The sequence below is a fragment of the Chaetomium globosum genome, genomic scaffold (genome assembly GCF_000143365.1).
Source record: "Chaetomium globosum CBS 148.51 scaffold_2 genomic scaffold, whole genome shotgun sequence".
In the NCBI taxonomy this organism is placed as follows: Eukaryota; Fungi; Ascomycota; class Sordariomycetes; order Sordariales; family Chaetomiaceae; genus Chaetomium; species Chaetomium globosum.
This window is the reverse complement of record NT_165977.1, coordinates 4,675,135-4,696,687: the sequence shown is the minus strand read 5'-3', so window position 1 is coordinate 4,696,687 and position 21,553 is coordinate 4,675,135. Positions and strand designations below refer to the sequence as shown.

General features: G+C 56.4%; 7 protein-coding genes across 7 annotated transcripts; 4 read left to right on the top strand and 3 right to left on the bottom strand.

Annotated features, from left to right (window-relative positions):
• Positions 1-917: 917 nt before the first annotated feature.
• CHGG_03595 (uncharacterized protein) lies at positions 918-1,544 on the bottom strand (the record flags this gene model as incomplete). The annotated part of the gene is made up of 1 exon (XM_001230110.1): positions 918-1,544. One exon carries the CDS (start codon positions 1,542-1,544, stop codon positions 918-920), a length of 627 nt encoding a protein of 208 aa, XP_001230111.1.
• A 1,968-nt stretch (positions 1,545-3,512) lies between these two features.
• On the bottom strand, positions 3,513-5,436 carry CHGG_03594 (uncharacterized protein; the record flags this gene model as incomplete). The annotated part of the gene is made up of 2 exons (XM_001230109.1): positions 3,513-3,915; positions 4,166-5,436. The coding sequence occupies 2 exons, from the start codon at positions 5,434-5,436 to the stop codon at positions 3,513-3,515; spliced, it is 1,674 nt and encodes a 557-aa protein (XP_001230110.1).
• Positions 5,437-5,956: 520 nt separating this feature from the next.
• On the top strand, positions 5,957-8,342 carry CHGG_03593 (uncharacterized protein; the record flags this gene model as incomplete). The annotated part of the gene is made up of 2 exons (XM_001230108.1): positions 5,957-6,409; positions 6,477-8,342. 2 exons carry the CDS (start codon positions 5,957-5,959, stop codon positions 8,340-8,342), a joined length of 2,319 nt encoding a protein of 772 aa, XP_001230109.1.
• Positions 8,343-8,733: 391 nt separating this feature from the next.
• CHGG_03592 (uncharacterized protein) lies at positions 8,734-10,467 on the top strand (the record flags this gene model as incomplete). Its single annotated transcript, XM_001230107.1, has 1 exon — positions 8,734-10,467. One exon carries the CDS (start codon positions 8,734-8,736, stop codon positions 10,465-10,467), a length of 1,734 nt encoding a protein of 577 aa, XP_001230108.1.
• A 376-nt stretch (positions 10,468-10,843) lies between these two features.
• CHGG_03591 (uncharacterized protein) lies at positions 10,844-12,544 on the bottom strand (the record flags this gene model as incomplete). The annotated part of the gene is made up of 3 exons (XM_001230106.1): positions 10,844-12,021; positions 12,275-12,308; positions 12,407-12,544. The coding sequence occupies 3 exons, from the start codon at positions 12,542-12,544 to the stop codon at positions 10,844-10,846; spliced, it is 1,350 nt and encodes a 449-aa protein (XP_001230107.1).
• A 1,035-nt stretch (positions 12,545-13,579) lies between these two features.
• Positions 13,580-15,357, top strand: CHGG_03590 (uncharacterized protein; the record flags this gene model as incomplete). The annotated part of the gene is made up of 5 exons (XM_001230105.1): positions 13,580-13,749; positions 13,810-13,930; positions 13,991-14,324; positions 14,377-15,055; positions 15,138-15,357. 5 exons carry the CDS (start codon positions 13,580-13,582, stop codon positions 15,355-15,357), a joined length of 1,524 nt encoding a protein of 507 aa, XP_001230106.1.
• Positions 15,358-17,971: 2,614 nt separating this feature from the next.
• CHGG_03589 (uncharacterized protein) lies at positions 17,972-18,817 on the top strand (the record flags this gene model as incomplete). Its single annotated transcript, XM_001230104.1, has 1 exon — positions 17,972-18,817. The coding sequence occupies one exon, from the start codon at positions 17,972-17,974 to the stop codon at positions 18,815-18,817; it is 846 nt and encodes a 281-aa protein (XP_001230105.1).
• Between the last annotated feature and the right edge of the window lie 2,736 nt (positions 18,818-21,553).

Sequence of the window (21,553 nt, the reverse complement as noted above, 5' to 3'; positions counted from 1 at the left end):
GTGCCAGCCTGTTCTCGGTTGCAGCTTCGCAGCCAAGGAGGCGCGTGGGCGTGGGGCAGGCAGCTTTAACCGCGGAAGCCCTTCCTTTTTGGGTGTCTCCGAGGATGGGAGATAGCGGGGAAATCCCCAGCCCCAGAACCCCAGATTTTCGATGGAGCAACATGCTGGGCTTCATCTTGATCGGTGGTCGAGAATAGGACTTGGGCACCTTAGGGTACCCCGGGATGGGGCATGTGCAGTTGTACTGCTGCACTGGTCCCATCTCGAATACCAACGTCTTGGGACTTGAAGCCATCACCGAGTTTAGCGTTGGGTCGAGCACCTATCGACACACGGTCCTTGCCCGCATTTTTTTACCAGGTTGAAACAATGAAACCCGCCGTTCGCACTGATCAGCTTCCTCGTGTAATGGATTCAAGTCCAGTCAGGTTGGCAGGTTTTGTTTTTTGGGCTCTTCGTAACGGTGCATACATGTAGGTAAATATCACAGCCGAGAGCGGCTCCGTAAATCGGTAAGAACGACTTGCAGCTTGATTGAGTGCGACACCGTTATCGATGAAACGAGCGCATGTGTAATTCTCTTGGCTAAACAAGTTCCTGGGTCGCGATGGACGATCTCAACGTGGCTGGTGGGTTTGGCATATTCTTGGCACTCGTGGGGTGGGTGGAATGGAATGGGAGAATGGGCACCAGGAGCACCACACAAAAGCCCTATTTCCCCTATATTTCTTTCCATCCATCTCGCCGCAGTTTTTGGAGTTGCAATCTCTCACAACAAGGGGTTGCTTAATCGACGCATCAACAATGGTAATAAGGTAGAAGACACATTAATAGTCTATATTAAGTGCAACACATTCTCGCCGTCCGTTAACTACCCGTTTTTGCATAACCCCTTAGAACCTCCCCTACAAGCCCGTTTAATCTCTCGAAAATTCCGGCACCTGGTCAGTTTGCTGTATCCTGCGCGGAGTTTTACGATCGGCCTCAGCCCATTCCTCATCCATGATTTGCGAGGACTGTTCTCCTGCAGCAATAATCGCAAGCCTTTCCTGGTCGTCAAGCGAATTCCAAACAGCTTGAAGGGCCTCCTTATACAAAGGGATTTTCCTTTTCGCCTGAGCCAATGCTATGAACTGTTGGCCGCGGTCGATCACCTCTATCATATCAGGCGGAGACCCGTTTGGGTTTTGTGCCTCCCTCCGAAGCTCGATGAGAAAAGGCACACTCCGCTGGACAAGTTCGCTTTCGACTCTTGTTAGCTGCTCTGGATTTGTCGCGGCGATGGCGATAAGCTCGGCGCGTGTCTTTCCATTCGCTTTTGTACGGCAGATATGTTCGTCTTCCTCGGGCGAGACCCAGCCAAAAATTAGGTTGATTTCGCCTTGGGTGAGTGAGGAGGCGTCGGCGACGGCACGGCGATAGAGAGCTTCCATGTCGGTGGTATCGCTGTTGTTGATGGGAGGCCAAGTGGAGGGGTCAGCGACGGCGCGGCGACAGATAGTTTCCAGGGCGGTGGTATCGTTGTTGTTGGTGGTGGAGGCCATTGTGGGTGAAACCAGTGATGGTGCAACTGGATGGTGGTGGCGTGTGGTGGATGGTAGGGGTTCAATCAAGCAAGGTGAGGAGCCGAGTGGATGGATGGATGATTTATTTCGCCCCGGAGGCACTAAGCCTATAGGCTCTAAGCACGCTAACTATATCCGGATCGAAGTCACTTAGGCTCTAACTCGTACAAGCCCATTACTCTCTCCCCTTTCTCGCCACAACCTATGCCTCTTGCCTTGATTGTTAGCCGATCAGCTTGGAGGCTACGTTATCCAAGTGTTCAGCATCCTAACTTCAGCAGCTAAAGCGGGACCTGCTGGTTGAGGCTGCGTGGTGTTGTTGGTCGAGTCCTTCTACTGCGATTCCTCCATTCTCTCCTCCACGTTCTGTTCCAACCTTCCTGTCGCCATTGCGTATTTGATTGTTGCTCGGACTGCCTTCATATCTGGTGACCAACGTCTTGTTTCCGATGGCGCTTTTCCTCCTAGGTAGAAAGAGAGACTCCCTCGTCTTGTCGCTGAGCATTGCAGCATATCGTCTCTTAGAGCTGTCCACTTGGTGCATCGTAGTAGAAAGTGTCCCACTGTTTCGCTCGCATGTCCACAGGCGCAGAGGTCAGATTCGGCGGACCCGATCCTGTTCAGGAAACCGTTCAGCCTTGCCATTCCGGTTCGGAGTTGCGCCAGAATGCAGGCCTCTCTTCGCTTCAGCTTGTCGTAGAGAACGCGGGTGTGCTTTCCTGGCAGTGCCGCGTCTATAGCTTTGGAGAACTAGCCCACTTCTTCCGGGATAACCCTTCTCTTTCGTTGCTTGGCCATTGCTGCCCTAATTGCCGTCGACTTGGCGTGATGCCATTGGGACTCGGGCGTGCGCCCCTCTCTTGTCGCTCCTTGGGCTGCCGCTTTGGCTTCCAGTCCCAACGCAAAGTCGGTTTCCGCTGGTACCCACTGCAGGTTGATCGAGTTCCCTCTTTTTTGATACAGTCTAGTCAATTCGTAGATGTGTCGTACAATGCCTTGGCCGGATTGTTGCCGCGGTTGCCTAGTTGCTGCTAGCGCTGACTGGTTCCTAGTGGCGATGGTGATGTGCCTGTGACAGATACTGGCCGGTACCTTCTCCAAGGCCATTGCGATGGTTGCTAGTTCTGCAGTGTATGGATTTTGCTCCTTCCGTGTGCCGAGGGCCACAGCATAGCTTGCCACCGTCTCGTTGGTTCTGTTGAAGAGAGTGTCCCGTGCGATACCGCCCATGCCAACAATGCCTCCCTTTACAGCCGAGCTAGTTGCAATCAGGATTCCCGTAGCTTTGTTGACCTTCTCGGCCGCCCTTGCTCGGTCAGCTTCAACCGTCGGCCGCAGGCGGGGTTCACAAGGTGAGACGGCATATTCCTGGATCGTTTCCATCCGGTCAACTTCTGTTCCTTCTACCGCTCGGGCGAGTTTCTGCAGCGGGGATACGAATCGCACAGTCCAGATTTTCTTCACCGCGAGGGGAAAATCCGGACAACATGCTCAACGCGCATGCGGCTATCAATCTGCACAAAATGCGCATGGTTCGGGGTATGAGGGCTGTCGGTCCTACTTTTTGGACAAGCAATGATTTTGACGACACTTCGGAACAAACCAGCCTAGCCCGGTTCGAAGAAGCTGTCAATCTCCTGCGCTTGTATACTGCCGTCTTCACCTACATGAATGAAGACGCGGTACACGCAGCCATTGAGTGCATTACCCAAGGCTTTGCTGCCATGTTTCAGAGGTTGTGAGTATCAACCTTCGACCTTTCAAATCATAGAAGTTATCCAACTGACCGGTTTCCAGTGACGACCGTCTTCGGGCCACCGGCCGCATCGCACAAAATGGCCCTCGTTCCAATCTTTTATATCGCAGATACCTCAACGCCGTTTTGCTCCCACGGATAGAGGTTTCAAGCGTCGGCTACTTCCAGCTAATCGATCGACTGCGCGCCAACTAGAGTTTGGCCCTCTCCCAGACAAACCCCACCACGCAGTCGGATTGGTCATTGGAGATTCGCGGGATTCTTTTCACTCTGGACATCATGAGACGCCACGCGATGCCATATGACCCAGTACGTGACGAGGCGAGTGGGCTGTTTAAAATCAAACGAGATGGGCTGCCTCCGCCTCCTCCATAATTCGTGTATTTGTAGGTAAGCGACGACGGAAAAGGGATAGAACTGGCGGGAGATGTAAAAGCTAGTGTTATAAGCGGCGACGAAAAAGGGGTAGAACCGGCGGGACTTTCTGGAAGCGATGGCAGACGCTTGTGACCGAGAATCCGTGGCCGGCCGAATGGGGTCAAGTTTAATGAGATAGAGGGCTGAAACCTCTTGGGAGGGTAAGGATTTGTATTTCTGTGATATGTGTGTAGTTAATTCTTTTAGGCTCGATTAGAAAAACAGCCATTCCTTTTCTTCTTCTTGACTACTACCTACATGAATTCCAAAATCCGCACTCCCCAAAATAATAGTTCACATTAATAACATTGCATCTGCTTGCAGGTTCCGTCAACACTTGGCTTTTATGACTAGGCCAGACTTCGAAAACCGGAGGCCAAACAAGATCAGAGAACTGGCGCAGACGGTAACTCCCGCATACACCCACAGGCCGGTCCAGTTCAAGGGCTCGACCGTGCCTAGAATGGTGCCGGCGCTTGGCCCGGCGAGCAACAGGCCAAAGCCGGCAATGGCAAAGCCCTGTCCAACGCGGGTGCCGATCATGGCCTTGTTCGCAGTCAGCATGCGGAAACAGACGGGCGGCAGAGCGATGACGACGCCGCTGAGAAAGCCCGTGACGACGGCCATGACGACGATGCCGGGCGCGTTGTGCACGGCGAGAAGGCAGAACACGGCGACGCCCATGAGCATGGTGAGCGGCGCCATGGTGTTGAAGACGCCGATGCGGTCGGACAGGGCGTTGGGGAGGATCCGGCCGAGAGTCGAGCCGGCGTTGAAGATGGCGGCGATGTAGAAGGCCAACGACCTGTCGGTGAAATCGCGGTTCTCCGGATAGAAGGAGATGTAAAAGAGGAGCACGGTTTGGCCGATAAAGATGATAAGAAGGGCCACTGTGAAGGTGATGAAGGGCACGTCGGTAAAGGCGGACCAGTCCATCATGGCCCGCGGCTTCGGGACGCGCACGCGGATCTTGAAGACGACCAGGGGCAAGATGAATGTGGCGAGGGTGATGAAGGCGATGGATCGTACGGCCCACGGGAAGCCGACTTGCGTGATGAGGCGGGAGAGGACGATGGGGTAAATGACGCCGCCGAGGGACGAGCCGGACGACGCGATGCCGACGGCGAGGCCGATCCGAGTGCTGAACCAGGTCGGGATCAGCGACACGGTGGGCACAAAGAGCAGGCCGCCGCCGATTCCGACGCAAAATGCTTGGGAAAGCAATGCCTGCCAGTACTCGGTGCATAGCGAGAGCATCATGAGACCGAAGACGATCATGAAGCTACCGGAGACCAGGAGGAGGCGGAGGTAGCCCCGGTCGTAAACCGGCCCCGAGATGAGGCCGGTGAGCTGGAGAAGGAAACATTGGATGGAGCCGATCCAAGAGATGTTGGCCGACGATTCCTCAAACAGCTCGCCGGACTCGTAGTAGGTCTGGAATACCGGGAAAGTACTGAGCATGCCCCATGTGTTGAAGAAGATGACGAAGCCGGCGACGACTTGGAGCCAGGCGATGAGGCCGCCGTTGGGGGGCGGAGCCGGTGAAGCACCGGGGTCCTTCTCGGGGGGACCTGCAGGCTTGGTCGGCTGCTCAGGATCGGAGGGGCCTGTACTTGTCTCGCTGTCGTGGTGGGCAGGATTCGCAGAAACCGCTTCGTCCAGGTTGGACGGGCCATTCTGAGCGATTGGGGACGCCATAGTGGTATTGGACCTTTGGTAGTATCAACGCAGCCGTGAAAAGATAAAGGTCAGAACGTGGTTATGCGCTATGCTGCATGTGGATGTAGTTGGGTCGCTGCGGAAATGCAGCTTGACGGCACGACAAGAAGACAGTCGGACAGACCAAGGTACAGTCCATCGTTTTCCTCAAGTATCTCGTGGCTTTCCATGGTCGAACGCGTGCACTGCGCGGCATTGGTCAACCGCCGCGGGGCATTGTTCGGCTGAAGGAAACTAACACGGTTGGTTTGTCACCCTGTGCTGCTGGTGTTACACGCTTAGTTATCACTCTTTGTTCCCGAAGCTGACAAATGTGCGCCGCGGCGGAGAAACGGCTTCGACCGCGGCGGAAATAAATGAACCCCCTCCCCCCCTACCTACCAAGCAATCACCCCCAACCACATCCCATTCTTGCCATTCCCGGCTCCGCCAAACCTACAACTTTTCCGCCGTGGCACACAGGATTAACACGCATCCCACACGGTCCATACCCTGACCCATGGATGACCCCCGCAACGAAGAACCAGCCGCTCCGGCATCCGAATCGTCGCCCGGCCAAGGGATGGATTTCTCAGCAAGCCTGAGGCGGAGAAAGGTGCGCAAGGGGACGAGGTCTTGTTGGGAATGTAAGCGCCGGAAGATCCGCTGTATGTTGGCATCGCCGGGGGATGCCGCTTGCATCGGCTGCCAACATCGCCGTGTACCCTGCGTGCCCCAGGAGCTGCCGGGAGACCTGTCTCCGTCTCCGGCCAAGAAGGACAACCATAACCAGCGTCTCGGCCAGCGCATTGCCCGGGTCGAAAACCTCATGAAAGATTTTCTTGCGAGCCGGCATGATGAGCGCGATGAGAGTGATGAAAGCGAGCCACGCCGGGGGCGAATTGCGCAGGGCTCCGGGAGCCCAGATGCTACGAGGCCTCGCTCTTACGAGTCCTTGCACACTTCTCCAGAGGTAAAAAGCAACACAAACTGCTCCCCATTCCTCCGCGAGAACTGTTTCTGATTTGTCAGTACTATAGGGGTTGAGAGGGTCCACTCCGAATCCATCTCTCCTCACGCCGGACTCGCAAGATGTCTCGGTCGACTGCCCGGGGTTAACGGATCAGGCCGAGACTGAAACCGCCCTCCGCAATCTGGCGGCTGCTCTCCCGTCCGAAGCTGATGTCAGGATCCTGCTCGCGGAGAGCCTCCGGCCCTCTCGTTACACCCACCTCATCAACACACAGCCGCATACCAGGTTGACTCTGGAGGCGCTGGCCGCACCGTACCGCTCAGCCGAGATTCTATGTCTTGGTCCTAGCATGCATCCAGTCATGTTGGCCAGGCTGATGTTGACTTTTGCCATCACCTTGCAGAGTCCATCGGGACAGAAGGCCGAGGGCCTCTCGGAACCGCACAGCATACTGGCCCGCCGCTTGGTGACGGCTGCCAGGACGTGGGTGACCACCAAGGAAGGGATGCATGGCTCTCTCGAGTGTCTGATCTGCATTCTGCTGGAGGGGGCGTACGAAGTCAACTGCGGCAATCTCCGGTGGGCCTGGGCCGTCTACCGCAGGGCAATGACAGTCGCCCAGCTGATGGGTCTTCATCGCTCTCCCGTCCCGCCGGTCAAGCGCGTCGACCCGGAGTTGGATGCCGATCCCGAGTTCATCTGGTTTCGGATTGTGTACATGGACCGCTACCTCAGCCTGCTACTCAGCCTACCTCAGGGCACGTCGGACAAGACCATGGGCGCCGTGTCCGCCCTCCGGCATCAACCGCCGCTCGGCAAGTTCGAACGACTCCTAACGGCCATTTCGTCGCGCATTTTGGAACGCAACGAAAGCCCCTTTTCCCCGAGCCAGATATCGACCACACAATCCATCGACGCCGAGCTCCTTGCCGTGTCGAGGAGCATGCCAGCAACCTTTTGGCGCGCTCCTAATTTCCACAACCTCACGCCAGGGTCACCCGACACCCTGCTTGAGACGCTGCGCCTATCAGCTCACGTTTACTACCATGGCCTGCTGATCCAGCTCCACCTGCCATACATGATGCAGGTTGGCGAGAACTCGGTGCACGAGTACTCCAAGATCACGTCGGTCAACTCGAGCCGGGAGATCATGACGCGCTTCATCGCCCATCGGAGCTTTAACCCTATGTCGTCGTGCTCGCGGCCTGTCGACTTTTTTGCTCTCCTAGCCGCCATGACCCTCCTTCTTGCTCATTTCGACGCCCATCACCACCGCGAAGCCACCAACATGCTGGCCCACCAGCGCCTCAGCGACCGTGCCATGCTGGAGCAGGTCTTGGAGCGCATGGATGTGACGCGGGCCATGAACATTGGCGACGATGTGATTAGTGAAAAGAGTGCCCAGCTGATACGGCGCCTACTCGAGATTGAAGCCGACGCCGCGGATGGGAACAGCTACAAGACTGACAGCGTAGAAGGAGGGGACGAAAGTAAGAGTGAAGGGGAAGCCCTGCGACTGAGTATCCCGTACCTTGGAGTCATCAAGATCTCCCGTCAAGGTCCAATCTCCCGGGAACTGTCAGTTGGGAACGCCGTGTCTCGGCCGCACCAGACGCGTCAGGACGAGGCAACGCAGAGCGAGCCATCGGGAACATCTGGCGAATCCTCTAGATCTCTGTCCGGTGCATCACTTTCGGATGGCCTGTCCGTTAGTCATTTTCCAAGCCCCCAGTTACAGCCGCCCTGGTATGGACAGTCAGTGATGCAATGTCCCAATTCCAGCTATGATACTATGATTCTGCGGAATCATCCAGCGCTTCCTCCGATTACAGCCGGAATCCATGACTGGCCGTTGCAGGGCGTTGACATGGCCTTCTTTGACGGCCTGATGAGAGGAGCAACCTGTCCGGATGGTGTTCGATTAGAGCCATAAGTACGTTAGTTTATGGAATTGAAGAATTTGTAACAATGTGGCAAGCCCAAATCGAAAATGCTATGAGGATAGGTAGGGAGAACAACAGTCGAGCAGCACTGGAGCCAAGAAACCTCCGCCCCCCCTCACCCCCGGTTCGCAACCAACCGGCTTCTCACCCCCACGATGGCCATGCGCCAGGTAAGCGGCTGATTACGAGGGAGAAGTACTTTGTAATTATATGTACTAAGGTACAAGGTACCCTACCCTACATGTAGAGCGCAGGCATATATTAATAGCACTCTCTGTCGCTGAACGACTCTTTTTATTCCTCACCTCCAAGTCGATATCTTCCATCACGCTTCAAGTCGCCACAAAAATCTCACAGCATCATTACTGTCACCTTTTCACAATGGCTGGCCTTCAAAACGACGCGTATTCTCCCTCCGCCCCCGTGCAAACCGAATCCGGCCTCGTTTCCGGACGCGTTCTCACGAACAAAACCCGAGCCTTCCTCGGGGTTCCTTACGCTGCACCGCCCACCGGCTCTCTCCGCTGGCGTCCCCCGCAGCCTCCCATCCCCTGGTTTGGCGTCCGATCCGCCACCTCGTTCGGCCCGAGCGCCTTCCAATTCCCGCCGCCTGCCAACTCCATCTACTACGGAGGCGAAACCTCCTTCTCGGAGGACTGTCTCTACCTCAACATCTACACCGGCCCGGAACACGAACCCACCACCACCACCACCACCACCCCTCGCCCGGTGCTGGTCTGGTTCCACTTCGGCGCCTTCCAGTTCGGCTCCGCCTCCAACCCCATCTACTCGGGCGCGCACCTCGCCGCCGCGGGTGGCCTGACCGTGGTGACGGTGAACTACCGCCTCGGCCGCCTGGGCTTCCTGGCCCACCCGGCGCTGACCGCCGAGGCCGAGTCCTTGAAGTTGTCATCGTCCCCAGGTAATAACGACCATGGCGGCACCGGCGGCACCGGCGGCACCAGCGGCAACTACGGCATCCTGGACCAGATCGCCGCGCTGCAGTGGGTGCGCCGCAACATCCGCGCCTTCGGCGGCGACCCGGCCGCCGACGCCATCACCATCGGCGGGGGGTCCGCCGGCGGCGCGAGCGTGCACATCCTGCGGGCGTCGCCGCTGGCGCGCGGCCTGTTTGGCAAGGCCGTGGTGGAGAGCGGGCCGGGGGTGGCGCCCGTCGTGGCGGGCGGTGGTGGTGATGATGCGCGCGGCCACGTCGCGGCGTACACGAGCCTGGCCGCAGCCGAGACGGCCGGCGTGGAGCTGGCGGCGGGTTTGGGCGCGTCGTCCGTGGAGGAGCTGCGCGCGCTGCCTGCGGCGGCGATTGCGGGTGTGCACCTGGAGCGCGCGAGCGGGAGGTGGAGGGCGGATCTGTGGCCCGCGGCGAGGACGAGTCTGAGTATTTTTGATACGGCCTGTCCGGTGGTTGATGGCTATGTGCTGCCGGAGTCGCCGCTCACGGCGCTGTTGGAGGGGAGGGCGGCTGATGTTCCATTGTTGGCGGGGAATGTTGGGGACGAGGGGTCTGGCATGCCGTTTCTCGGGTCCGTGGCCGAGTATGAGGAGTACGTGAGGAAGACGTTTGGAGAGCTGGCCGCGGAGGCGCTCCAGCTGTATCCGGCGGGCAACGAGGAGGAAGTCCGGCAGGCGACGTCGCAGCTGCTTGCCGACCAGGTGTTTGTGTGGTCGACGTGGTCTTCGGCGCGGTTGCAGGCCAAGACGCTCAAGTCATCTGTGTGGTATTTCAAGTTTGAGCGCGCCCCGCCGATCCCGAAAAACGCGGACTTGGTCGAAAAGACGCGCGCGGGTGCTTTCCACTGCGCCGTCGTACCGTATGCCTTCGGCAATCTCGACGCCTGGGAGTGGGACTGGACGGATGCCGATAAGGAGCTTTCGAAGAGTGTCTCGGATGCCCTGGTACGATTTGTAAAAACGGGGCGTCCGGGTGGTGACCAAGAGGATGACGACACCTTTTGGCCTGCATTGGGTTCGGGGGCCTCCTTGGTCAAGATCTGGGATGCCGAGTCGTCGAGGCTTGAGGCACCGGGACCACGCCTGACGAGTGTGACGGCGTTTTGGGACAAGTATTACGGGATTGAGGGTCAGGTTGCTGTATGAGTGAAGATATCTAGTATTATGAGCTATTTCAGTTTAGCCTATGTCTAGGTACTGTCCTACCGCCGCATGTCTCTCCCAATTTCCCATGCGAGCTTGATGCTTGAGGAAGTCGTTCCAGTTCGGCTTTTCCGGGCGGCCAACGCACTGCCAATCCCGTAAATGGTCATTCTCATCTTGCAAAAAGAAGTGACCATGCAAGAGGTCATTTGCTTGCTGGAGCAGATCGGCAAACTGGTGCCTGCTCGAGTCGAGAACGTCCAGACAATAGCCAATGTCGTTGTCGTGGGCAACGCGCAAGCTATATTATCACAGTTAGATTTCCATTTCACTTCATCTCGGCAGTGATATGATTGAAGAATATAAAAGGGTACTTGACTCACTCCTCGTCCGAGAGACTGGCAGGTAGCAGTAAGAGGATGCCATAACCCAAGCGGTCGATCATTTGGGCCCATTTCTTGCCGCTCTTTCTCCACATCTGTATCTTTAGGGTCTTTCTCTTTGCATCTGACGCAGCATCCTGGCCTTCATCCGGCGGGAAGATGAGATCGGCGAAGCGGTGTTGCACGACAGACCTGCTCCCGCCCTTCGGTAGCATCGAGCCGGCCTGAACCCGTTGGTCGTCGCACCACGACAGGAACAGCGTGGGGTATTCCTGCGCGAGCGCGTAAGCGTGGTAAAAGTGGGCGAGCGCGATTCGTTTTCTGATTCGCGAATTCTGCTCCCCGAAGATGCTGCTTTCGATGGCCACCCCCAGCCCCTGCACGAGCTGTCGGAAATGAGACGCATCCGCCATCTGTGACACGTTGGAAAACTGCCTAATGGTTGGCAGTGCATTCTGCCGCTCCGGCGCTCTTAGCTGGGCCGCAAACTCGGTCACCTGCGCTCTGGCTTCCTCGGCCCCGATCCGCTGCAGCTTCCTGGCCAGCTTGGAGTCTCCGTCCAGTCCGCTGAATAAAGGCCTCGGCGTCCCGGTGCCGTGGGACTGGATGCGGGGGTTGCTATTTGCGCCTGGCGTCTTCTGTTGTGTAATATGTGTCATACTGGGGCGTCCCGTCTCGGCTCCGACACTGTTGGACGTGGCCCTGGGGGTGGGATTTGGCCCTTTGGGAAGCGACACCCGCCGCCTCTTATCCGGGTTGGTACGTGGTCGATCCGGATCGTGAACCAGCGGGGACCATGGTGTCGACACAGCATCAGAGGCGGCGGCGGCTGTGTTGCCTGTGATGGCGCTCTCCAACCTCCTAAGCTTGTCCATAACCTTCCGATTTTGTTCTTTGATTTGGTCCAGCCGCGGTGACCCGCGGACCGAGATTGTCGCAACGACCTGGTCGACGCACCTGTGGAGCCCTGTGTAGATGTTTTCGATGTCATCCTGCGGCCAGTTGGGGCTAGTAGTACTGGTATTGGCGACAGCCGTCGCGTAAGGCTCAGGGGCCGCTCCCACGGGCAACAGGTTCAGGTCGTAATAGATGGCCTCTTCGTGCAGGTGCTGTTGAACTAGCGGCTGGTTGTCAAGGGCCCCTCGGAACTGGTCAAGCATGATGTCTGACATGGCTACGAGATTCTGTAGAAACTAATGGGATGCTGATTCTAATTCCAATAACGTGACATACAAGTAGGGTGGTGGATGTTAAGTCGGCTTAATCACCACCACCCCCACGCGTCCCCCGTAATTAAGCACGCTATCTGGATCGTTTCATGCTAGTCAACATCCCAAGCCCTCCCGTCGCAGAACCACACTCTGACAGCAGGATCAGTCTTGGGGGCCATATGATGCCTGTCGTGTGTGTCTTCGCTTAGCACTTACAGCAATCGGATTTCACCCAGGGAAGCCAAGATACCTATTTAGTCCACGAGCGCGGAGCTGAGTCACGTAAGCACGGGCTGCGTAATAAACCGCCCCCAAGAGATATACATGTAAGAATCTGGGAGAACACACGCCGGGACGCCCCGAGAGGCGCAGGGGGATTTTACCCGTCGTTCGCCGTCCGCCGAGCAACGGGCCGCGGAGATCGTAGAGTAGCAGGCCGCGGGGATCGTGGAGCGGCGCGGTTCTTGGCTCGTTCGCTTCCTGCATTATTTCTATATCTGATCAGGAAAAGCGCGTTTGCGAGAACGGAGACTGCGTCGCCAGGCGCCCGGTTTAAATGCTTGAGAATGAACATTTGGTGTTAAGATCCGAGCCGTGTTCCGGTGTGTGCCCATGTCTCGGACTTCTAGCCCATCCTATGCCGGGCCGAACCTCGAGCGAGGTGGGTGACATTGACTGCTGTCAGCGGCGGTTGCAGCTGGGGTCGATGGCGTCAGACTAGGAGACACTTTTGTCATTGGCTTACACCCACCCGTAACCCCTTCTATCACCCGGTGTTGCGGTTCATACTATCAAGGCAACGCGACATGGGAGACGACGTAGCAATGCAGATGCACGCGCAAGGCATGATAGTACCAATGGCCAGTTCTATCCTGACAGAATGATACAGCCTCGCTCGCTCCGGCGTGATCAGGGATTAATGTCCAAGTCATAAGCCTCGGACGTCGTTACGGATATTTCGTCCGTAACCATCTATCCGACCTATGATGCCACCTATGCTTCTACGTACCATCGTAGCAAGAATACCGCCCAATCGTAGACCGTATCCTAGAGTTGGGTCCAACTCTGCGTTCTGTGGCTCCGTGCCGGCGCGCATTTGGCCTCATGCGACGTATGGGCGACCAATCGTTCATATAGTTCCTGCTTATCTTCAAGCTGCCTTTTAAACAGGGTTATCAGTTGCTCGATGTAACTCATTAGCAATGTCGGAGGCCCCTCGTACGTTACAAATACACAGAGGACTGTCTGGCGGTGTAAGGTGAGGTTGCCCGACCGTGATGGACTTCAAGGAGGGTGGAGGAAGGAGGATGGAGGGTTTCACACATAAAGGTCATCAGCCCCAACCTTTCCGTCGTGCCCACCTCTGAAAGATGTCTTGCTCGAGTTGATCAACGTGTGCTTTGGATTGTCTTGGAGTCCCGATTCGGTTGAAACGGTTTACCGGAGCACACAACCTTTTCCATACCTTGTTACCCATCTCTTCGTTCGTCGACGACTTGTGTCCCCAGTCCTTCTTCAAAAATGAACAGCCTTTCAAGTTGGACGCGCCTCGCCAATGTTTCTAAAGTAGATTACATTTGTGCCGGTCTCGCCACTCTCACCGCCTATGTGGTGTATTGTGCCATCTGGCGCCTCTACATAAGCCCCATAGCTCACTTTCCAGGTCCAAGGCTGGCAGCGCTGACCGATCTGTAAGTGGCTCTATGTCATCGTGTCAGTGGAGCAAGAACATGACCTGATAACCCTCTTAGATACGAAGCGTACTACAACAATTGGCTGGGGGGAAAGTACATCTGGAAGATCGACGAGCTGCACAAGCAGTACGGGCCGATTGTGCGAATATCGCCCAGGGACCTACACGTCGGAGACCCTGTCAGTTGTGACGCAAAGACCAAGCCAAATCCTCGTCCAAGCTGCTGACCAACCGGACAGGATTTTTACGATGTTCTTTATCCAAGCACCACCGATAGAAGACGGGCAGATAAAGCACCTAGCTTGACCAAGTTTTTCGGCCTGGACAACTCGTTGTTTTCCACGGTCAGCCATGATATCCACAGGATGCGCCGCGCCGCCCTCCTGCCCTATTTCAGCCCGTCGCACGTCAGGAGGTTGCAGCCAGCTTTCCAGGAATTACTCGATGTGCTTCTAAAAAGACTATCGGACCTCAAGGACACAAACGAGCCGGTGAACGCAAATTGCGTGTTTGCGGCTTTTAGCAATGACATGACACACATCTTGGCGTTTGGGGAATCCCAACATAAACTTGGTAAGTCCCCAGTTCGAAAGATTCAAGTTGACAAACTAACTCTCACGTCTAGAAACGCCCGACTTTGACTCGTCCGAGCGAGACGCTTCCTTGTCAGGGGCCCAGTCATTCCACGTTCTGAAGCGTGCCCCCTGGCTCAACAATGTTATGATGGCATTGCCCGTATGGTTCTCCCAATGCTTGAACCCGGCGCTGGGATCGTTCATGCGTCAGAAGAAGATGACGCGCGAGAAGGTCGCGCAGCTTGCTTCTACGTCCGACGACGACTGGGAGGGGAGGAACACGCCCGTTTTCCGCGGCCTCCTCCACTCCCCCAAGCTTCCCGCCGAGGAGAAGACGGTCGAGCGCGTGGCCGAGGACGCCCAGATGCTGCTCATGGCCGGCACGCTTACCATGGCTTCGACGCTGGAGCATCTCATCTACTGGATGGTGGACAACCCCGACGTTTTGCGCAAGCTCAAGGAGGAGCTGCGCACCGCCATGCCCTCTGTCAACGACGTTGGCAAGACGCCCCTGGGCCACGCTCGAGGCCCTCCCGTACCTGACGGCTGTCATCAAGGAAGCCGTTCGGCTGATTTACGGCAACTCAACGCCGCATTTCCGCATAGACCCGGACGGACCCCTGGTCTACAAGGACGGGGCGACGGGAAGGAGTTGGGTGATTCCGTCCGGGACACCGGTGGGCATGACGAGCGTGCTGCTTCATCACAACGAGGACCATTTTCCCAACAGTCACAGCTTCATCCCCGAGCGGTGGTTGGGCGACGAAGGTAAGAAGCTGGACAAGTACATGGTTGGATTTGGCAAAGGCAGCCGCATCTGCTTGGGCATGCCTCAGGGCTACGGTGTCTTACGTCTTGTGCTTTCCCAGATCTGGAGGCTGTGGGCGAGCCCGGGTGCTATGATTGGTGACGAGATTGGGGTGCTCAGTCTGTATAACACTACCGCCGAAGACGTGAAGATGGTGGGGGACTTTTTTGTGGCGGCCTACAAGAAGCCGCAGGGGGTTGAATTCAAGCTACACAGCATGTAGGCGTGCAGACGGCCCGAGGCTTTCCGCAGGAACAAGCCTCAGGTTACATTATTCAAAATAGGTACCTTGGGTTGCATTATCAGATAGCGGAATGCAGAACCACACAGGGGTTGTTGTGATCAACATTTTAATCGTCGTGTGCTGAGGCTGTAATCCTGTCTAGAGTATGGGTAATCGTCTACCTATCCGTAACTGCCCTAGCAATGGTAATGAGCCGCGCTTGATAGATAGGTGCCCTTGGCCGACAAATCATATTTATGGTAAACGTGGCGAGGTGCTTTATCGAGTAAGGAGGGCGGCAAGGCCTGTGGTTCTATCCAACATACTTAGGTACCTAGGCGGGTGAAGCCGCTTAGAGACGAAGACATCCCGCGCCACCTCCGGAGACGGATGCAAGTGGAATCCTTTCAACCATCCTCAGACCGAGGCGATACGAACCTGAGTACCGGGTGTACTCACGCATGACAACCCTTGAGTTACTAGAGCCACCCCTGTGGCAGCACGTCGTCATCCAGGCTCAGGCTACAATAATTGTTTCTTTTTTGTAGCGCAACTAGAATATAAGTGTAATTTACGTCTAATGGTGGACTGTTAGGAGCACATGGGCAGCGGTACAAAGCGGATAGCCACGAGCCGGAAGATATTAGCTTACGGTAACAAACCAAGGTATGAGCGGTGGGCTGTCAGCTTCAAGGGAGGATCGGCCTATACATCGAGCGGATGCGAGGTTCCAAGCCGGCAATATAGCGTTCGCTACCCGCTCACGAGCCCAGGGCTGCTTCTTTTGTTTAAGCGAGGTGATATAAGCTTAAAGGGCGAGCTGTTAAGAGCTTTTCCGACTTGGCATGCGGCGATAAGGTGGGTAGTCATGAGCAATCGGACGAAGCGGCCCGAGTCCGAATAGGACTTTCATCCGATTTCCCTGAACATCTTCAATGGTAGCTCAATATTTCTTACGTTTCGGCTAGAAAGAAACAGTATCTTCCCGAGAGAGCGATGGAAAGTTCTGATACGTGATTACAAGAAACATGGATTGACTGTGCCGTTCATACGGTTATCATACGCGAGAAGGATCCTAGATTCCATCCTGGTACTCACTCCTAACAGGCCGGGCTTCAATTATATAAAGCCTCAAGTATCTCCCTCGCTACCCGGGATTGCGAAACTCGAGTTGTAGTACTCAAGGTCTCTGCGGTTTCTCAGACTCATTCAACATCAATCTTACTCTGAAGTTCAACCCTCCTCTATACCTCCGCCCAGCATGGCTAGCCTCCCTTCACTCCTGGTGTTCGGGCCTCAGACAGGATTCCCATCAGAACAGGCCCTCCACAAGGTTCGGCAAGAGCTAGTCAACAATTCTCGGCTGTCTGCTCTGAAGGAGGCCGTCGACGACCTGCCAACTTTCTGGCAGGAGTTAGTTGAGTTTGACTCAACCCTACGTGCCGTTCCGGGCAACGAACACCTGCGCCATATCAAGCAATGGGTTCAGGACGGCGGTTCCTTGCCCTTCCGAGAAAGCAACGCACTAAGCCACTATTCCCTTGCGGTCACCGTCCTGCTCCACATCACGCAGTACACTCGCTACCTCGGACAACTCGACAAAGACTCGCACCGTGACGTTCTGGACAGCGTCAACGGCGGTGGAGGAATCCAGGGTTTCTGCGTCGGTCTGCTGAGTGCCCTCGCTGTGGCAACCTCAGCGAGTGAACTTGACATCGGTACTTCTGCCGCCGTCGCGCTTCGCCTGGCCGTGTGCATCGGAGCCTACGTGGACCATGATGGCCTGGATGATGAGATTCTGGCTGTTGCCCTGAGATGGGGAGAGGGACACGTTCAAGCTAACGTTGAGGACATCATCCGGTCGATCCCTGATGTAAGTCAACACTGCCCTTTTTTTCCCAGTTGAAACCGCCTCGTTGCCACAGGCACAGTTTTAGCGTGTCCTAACTGTCGTCGCTAGGCTTACGTATCGAGCGTCAACGACGATACGAGCGTCACTGTGACTATCAAGGCTGCCTACCGTGACACTCTAACGGAAAAGGCGAGTGAGCACAAGCTGCGCACGAAAGAGGTCCCCGTCTACGGCCGTTTCCACGCGGCCGCCCACGCCGGTGCGGTGGACAAGCTCATGGAACTGGTCAAGGTCTCTAGGAACCTGGAATTCCCAGATGCGAAGGCACTATGCAGCCCCGTCCGCAGCACCGCCGATGGTAGAATTATCACCGCGGCCTCGTTGAGTCGCGTTGCCCTGGAGAACGCCCTCGTGGACCGGGCCGACTGGTACACCACCGTGGCGTCTTCGGTCGAGCAGCTTCCCAAGTCCAACCGAACCGTCGCTGTTGCGGGATCCGGGAACTGCATTCCAGCATCTCTCGTCCAAGACGCGCGCCTCGACATCCTCAGCCTGGGGGATTTCCTGGAGGCGTCGAAGCCGAAGCTGAACGGCCGCGCCAGTGGTACTACCAATGGTACCAACCATAGCCATGACGGCGAGGAGTCCGTGGATTTGTCCCAGTATCCTGCCCATTCGATTGCCATTGTTGGGATGGCTGGAAGATTCCCCGGCGCGGACTCGGTCGATGAGCTCTGGGATCTTATCCTGGAGGGCAAAACCATGGTTCGGCCTGCGCCTGTTGAACGGCTTGACCTGCCGCATACCGGAGACCATGCGAAGACGCAATGGTGGGGGAACTTCTTAAACGATCCCGACGCCTTCGATCACAAGTTCTTCAAAAAGTCTTCCCGCGAGGCCGTTGCGTGGGATCCCCAACAGAGAATCCTGCTCGAGGTTGTGTACGAAGCCTTGGAGTCTGCGGGCTATTTCGGCCCTTCGGCGGCTTCGGAACCGCTCGACTACGGCTGCTATATCGGTGCAGTCATGAACAACTACTACGACAACCTCTCTTGCCACGCCGGCACCGCCTACGCCACGGTTGGAACGTCCAGATGCTACCTCAGCGGTTGCATGAGTCATTACTTTGGATGGACCGGTCCGTCCCTGACGATCGATACCGCGTGCTCATCCTCCCTGGTTGCCATCAACACGGCCTGCCGAGCCATCTGGTCCGGTGAATGCTCTCGGGCCGTCGCCGGGGGAACTAACGTCATCTCGAGTCCTTTTGACTATCAAAATCTCGCAGCCGCCGGGTTTTTGAGTCCATCAGGGCAATGCAAGCCGTTCGACGCTGATGCTGATGGTTATTGCCGAGGCGAGGCCGTGGCGGTTGTGGTTCTCAAGCCGCTCGCGGATGCCGTTAAGGAAAACGACAATATCTTGGGCGTCATTGTCGGGTCTGCCGCGAACCAGAACCACAACGTTAGCCAGATTACGGCGCCACACTCGGGCTCGCAGGTTAAGCTTTATAACAAAGTTATGGAGCTCAGCGGGGTGAAACCAGAAGATGTGTCATATATCGAAGCCCATGGAACTGGAAGTAAGTCAACGCCCTTGTCCCAATGACTTGCGTGTCTGAAAACTCACAATGTGTTTCCGTGAAGCCGGGGTCGGTGATCCTATCGAGGTCACTAGTATCCGCGACGCATTCGGCGGGCCTCAGCGAGATTCCGTCCTCCATTTCAGCTCGATCAAGGGGAATATCGGTCATACCGAGGCAACCGCCGGCGTCGCTGGTCTCATCAAGGTTCTCCTGATGATGCGACATCGAAAAATAACCGCGCAAGCGAGCCACAGGGCCCTGAACCCCAAGATTCCAACGTTCGCCGAGCACCGTATGGAAATTCCTCGAGAGATCATGCCCTGGCAGGCCTCCACCCTCCTATCCATGGTCAACAGCTACGGTGCGGCTGGCAGCAACTCGGCCGTGATGCTTCGCGAAAAGCCGTTTTCTCGTCGCGCCGCCCCAACTACTCCACGACTTTCCAAATACCCGCTTTTCATCTCAGCCGGATCTGCCAACAGCCTTTCTCAATACAGCAAAAAGCTGTTGAGTTGGCTGAAAAAAGCCGAGGCTGAATCCGAAGCGGATTTGTTGCCATCAGTCGCCTTTCATCTTGCCGACAGAGGCAACCATCAACTACCACACGTCGTAGCCACGACGGTAAGCTCGGTTAGGGACCTTGAGACCAACCTTGAAGAAGTTGCAGGTGGCTCGGGGACGATGCTCAGCACATCGCCCGCGTCCCAGCCTGTGGTGTTGGTGTTTGGCGGCCAGGAGAGCGACTTCATTGGTATTTCAGAGGATGTCTACCAGTCATCACTGGTGCTCCGCAAACATCTCAACTCTGTTGACAGGCTTCTTGTTTCGGCCGGATTGGAGAGCATCTTCCCCGCCGTGTTCGAGTCCAGGCCGTCGGGCAATCTGGTAACTCTGCACTCAGCTCTATTCGCAGTCCAATATGCTTCGGCCAAGGCGTGGATCGACTGCGGGCTCAAGGTCGACGCGGTTGTTGGCCACAGTTTCGGTCAGCTGACAGCGCTGTGCATTTCGGGGGTGCTTTCGCTTGCCGACGCGCTGAAGCTGGTGTCTGGGAGGGCTTCACTCATGCAAACACACTGGGGCCTCGAGCCGGGTTCCATGTTGTTCTTGCAGGCCGATCGCAAGACAGTCAACGGAATCGTTGGCACCTTAACCGATGCTGGCCTCTATGCCGAGATTGCGTGCTACAACGGTCCCACGAGCCATGTCGTCGTGGGTTCTTCCGAGGCCATCGAATTCTTACAGCGGCACGTTGCAAACACGCCTCACCTTCGGAATTCCGTCCGCACCCAGAAGCTCAACGTCACCAATGGCTTCCATTCACAGTTCACGGAACCCATGCTGGAACATCTCGCATCACTTGCCGAACAGCTGGAATGGCGACACCCGAACATCCACCTCGAGACCACTGATGAGTTCCGGAGCAACTCGGAGCCCGACTTCCACATAGTCCCACACCACACAAGACAACCCGTCTTTTTCCAACAAGCCATTGAACGGCTTACGGCTAAATTTTCCCGGTGCACGTGGATCGAGGCAGGACGCGGTTCTTCGGTCATGAAGCTCGTCAGGGGCTCTGTGGCAGGCCCCCCGCAGGGACACGCATTCCACTCTCCCCAGCTCACATCAGCCAAGGCGCAAGAGTCACTCGTTGACGTCACAGTAGATCTGTGGAAGAAAGGATACGCGATTCAATACTGGCCGTTCCACAGAAGTCAAAAGACAGGTTACGATGCTCCCAGCATCCCACCCATCCAGTTTGAAAAGACCCGGCACTGGCTCCCGTTCCGGGCAAGAAGCTCACTCAAGGAACACGAAGCAGCGGAGGTGGTGAAGGAGGATGAGCAAAAGCATGAGCTTCTAACCTTGATACACTCCAAGGACAAGGCCAACAGCCTGGCGGTTTTCCAAATTGATCCGCACGCAGAGCGTTTCAAAAAAATGCTCGGCGGTCATGTCATGGGCGGACAGACCCTTGCTCCGGCGTCGTTGTACTTCGAGATCGTTGCGCGCGCAGCCTTGCTGCTTCAGAATGATACGCAGGCGACGACGTACGTGCCGACCGTGGACGACTTGCACATGAGGTCCCCGATCGGCCAAGACACCAACACCAACATCTCACTCGTGCTTACAAAGCTCAACGACGCCCCGCCCGCCTGGTCATTCTCTATCACCACCCGGCCCGCCGACGTCCCGAACGCAGAGCCATTTGAGGTTTCCACCGGCAGGGTTTGCCTCAAGAAGCGCGACGACGCCCAGCAGGCGCGAGACTTTGAGCGCTATGAGACCCTGACGGGTCACCGTAGATACGAAGAGGTCCTGAATCACCCCGACGCCGAGACGATGCAGGGTAGCCACATTTACCGAGCCTTCAACACGGTCGTGTTTTACGACAAGCCTTTCCAGGGCATCAAACAGGTGGCCTGCGTGGGCTCCGAAGCAGCCGGCAAGGTCAGGATCAGGCCAGATCCAGAAGACCCGGCCGACCAACGGCTTGTCGACACACCCATGACCGATAGCTTCATGCAGTTTGCCGGATTCTTGGTCAATTATTTCAACAACCCGAGCACCGAGGACGTGCTGGTCTGCGGCAAGATAGAGCACATTGAGCTGGGCGGGTCGTTCGATCCCGACGCCGGGGAATGGCTAGTGTATTCGACCATGAGCGAGGGTGGTGAGACGGATGCTTGGTCCGACGCCTACGTCTTTGACGCCAGGACGAAGAAGATGGTCATGGCCGCGTTCGGGTTCCGCTTCTC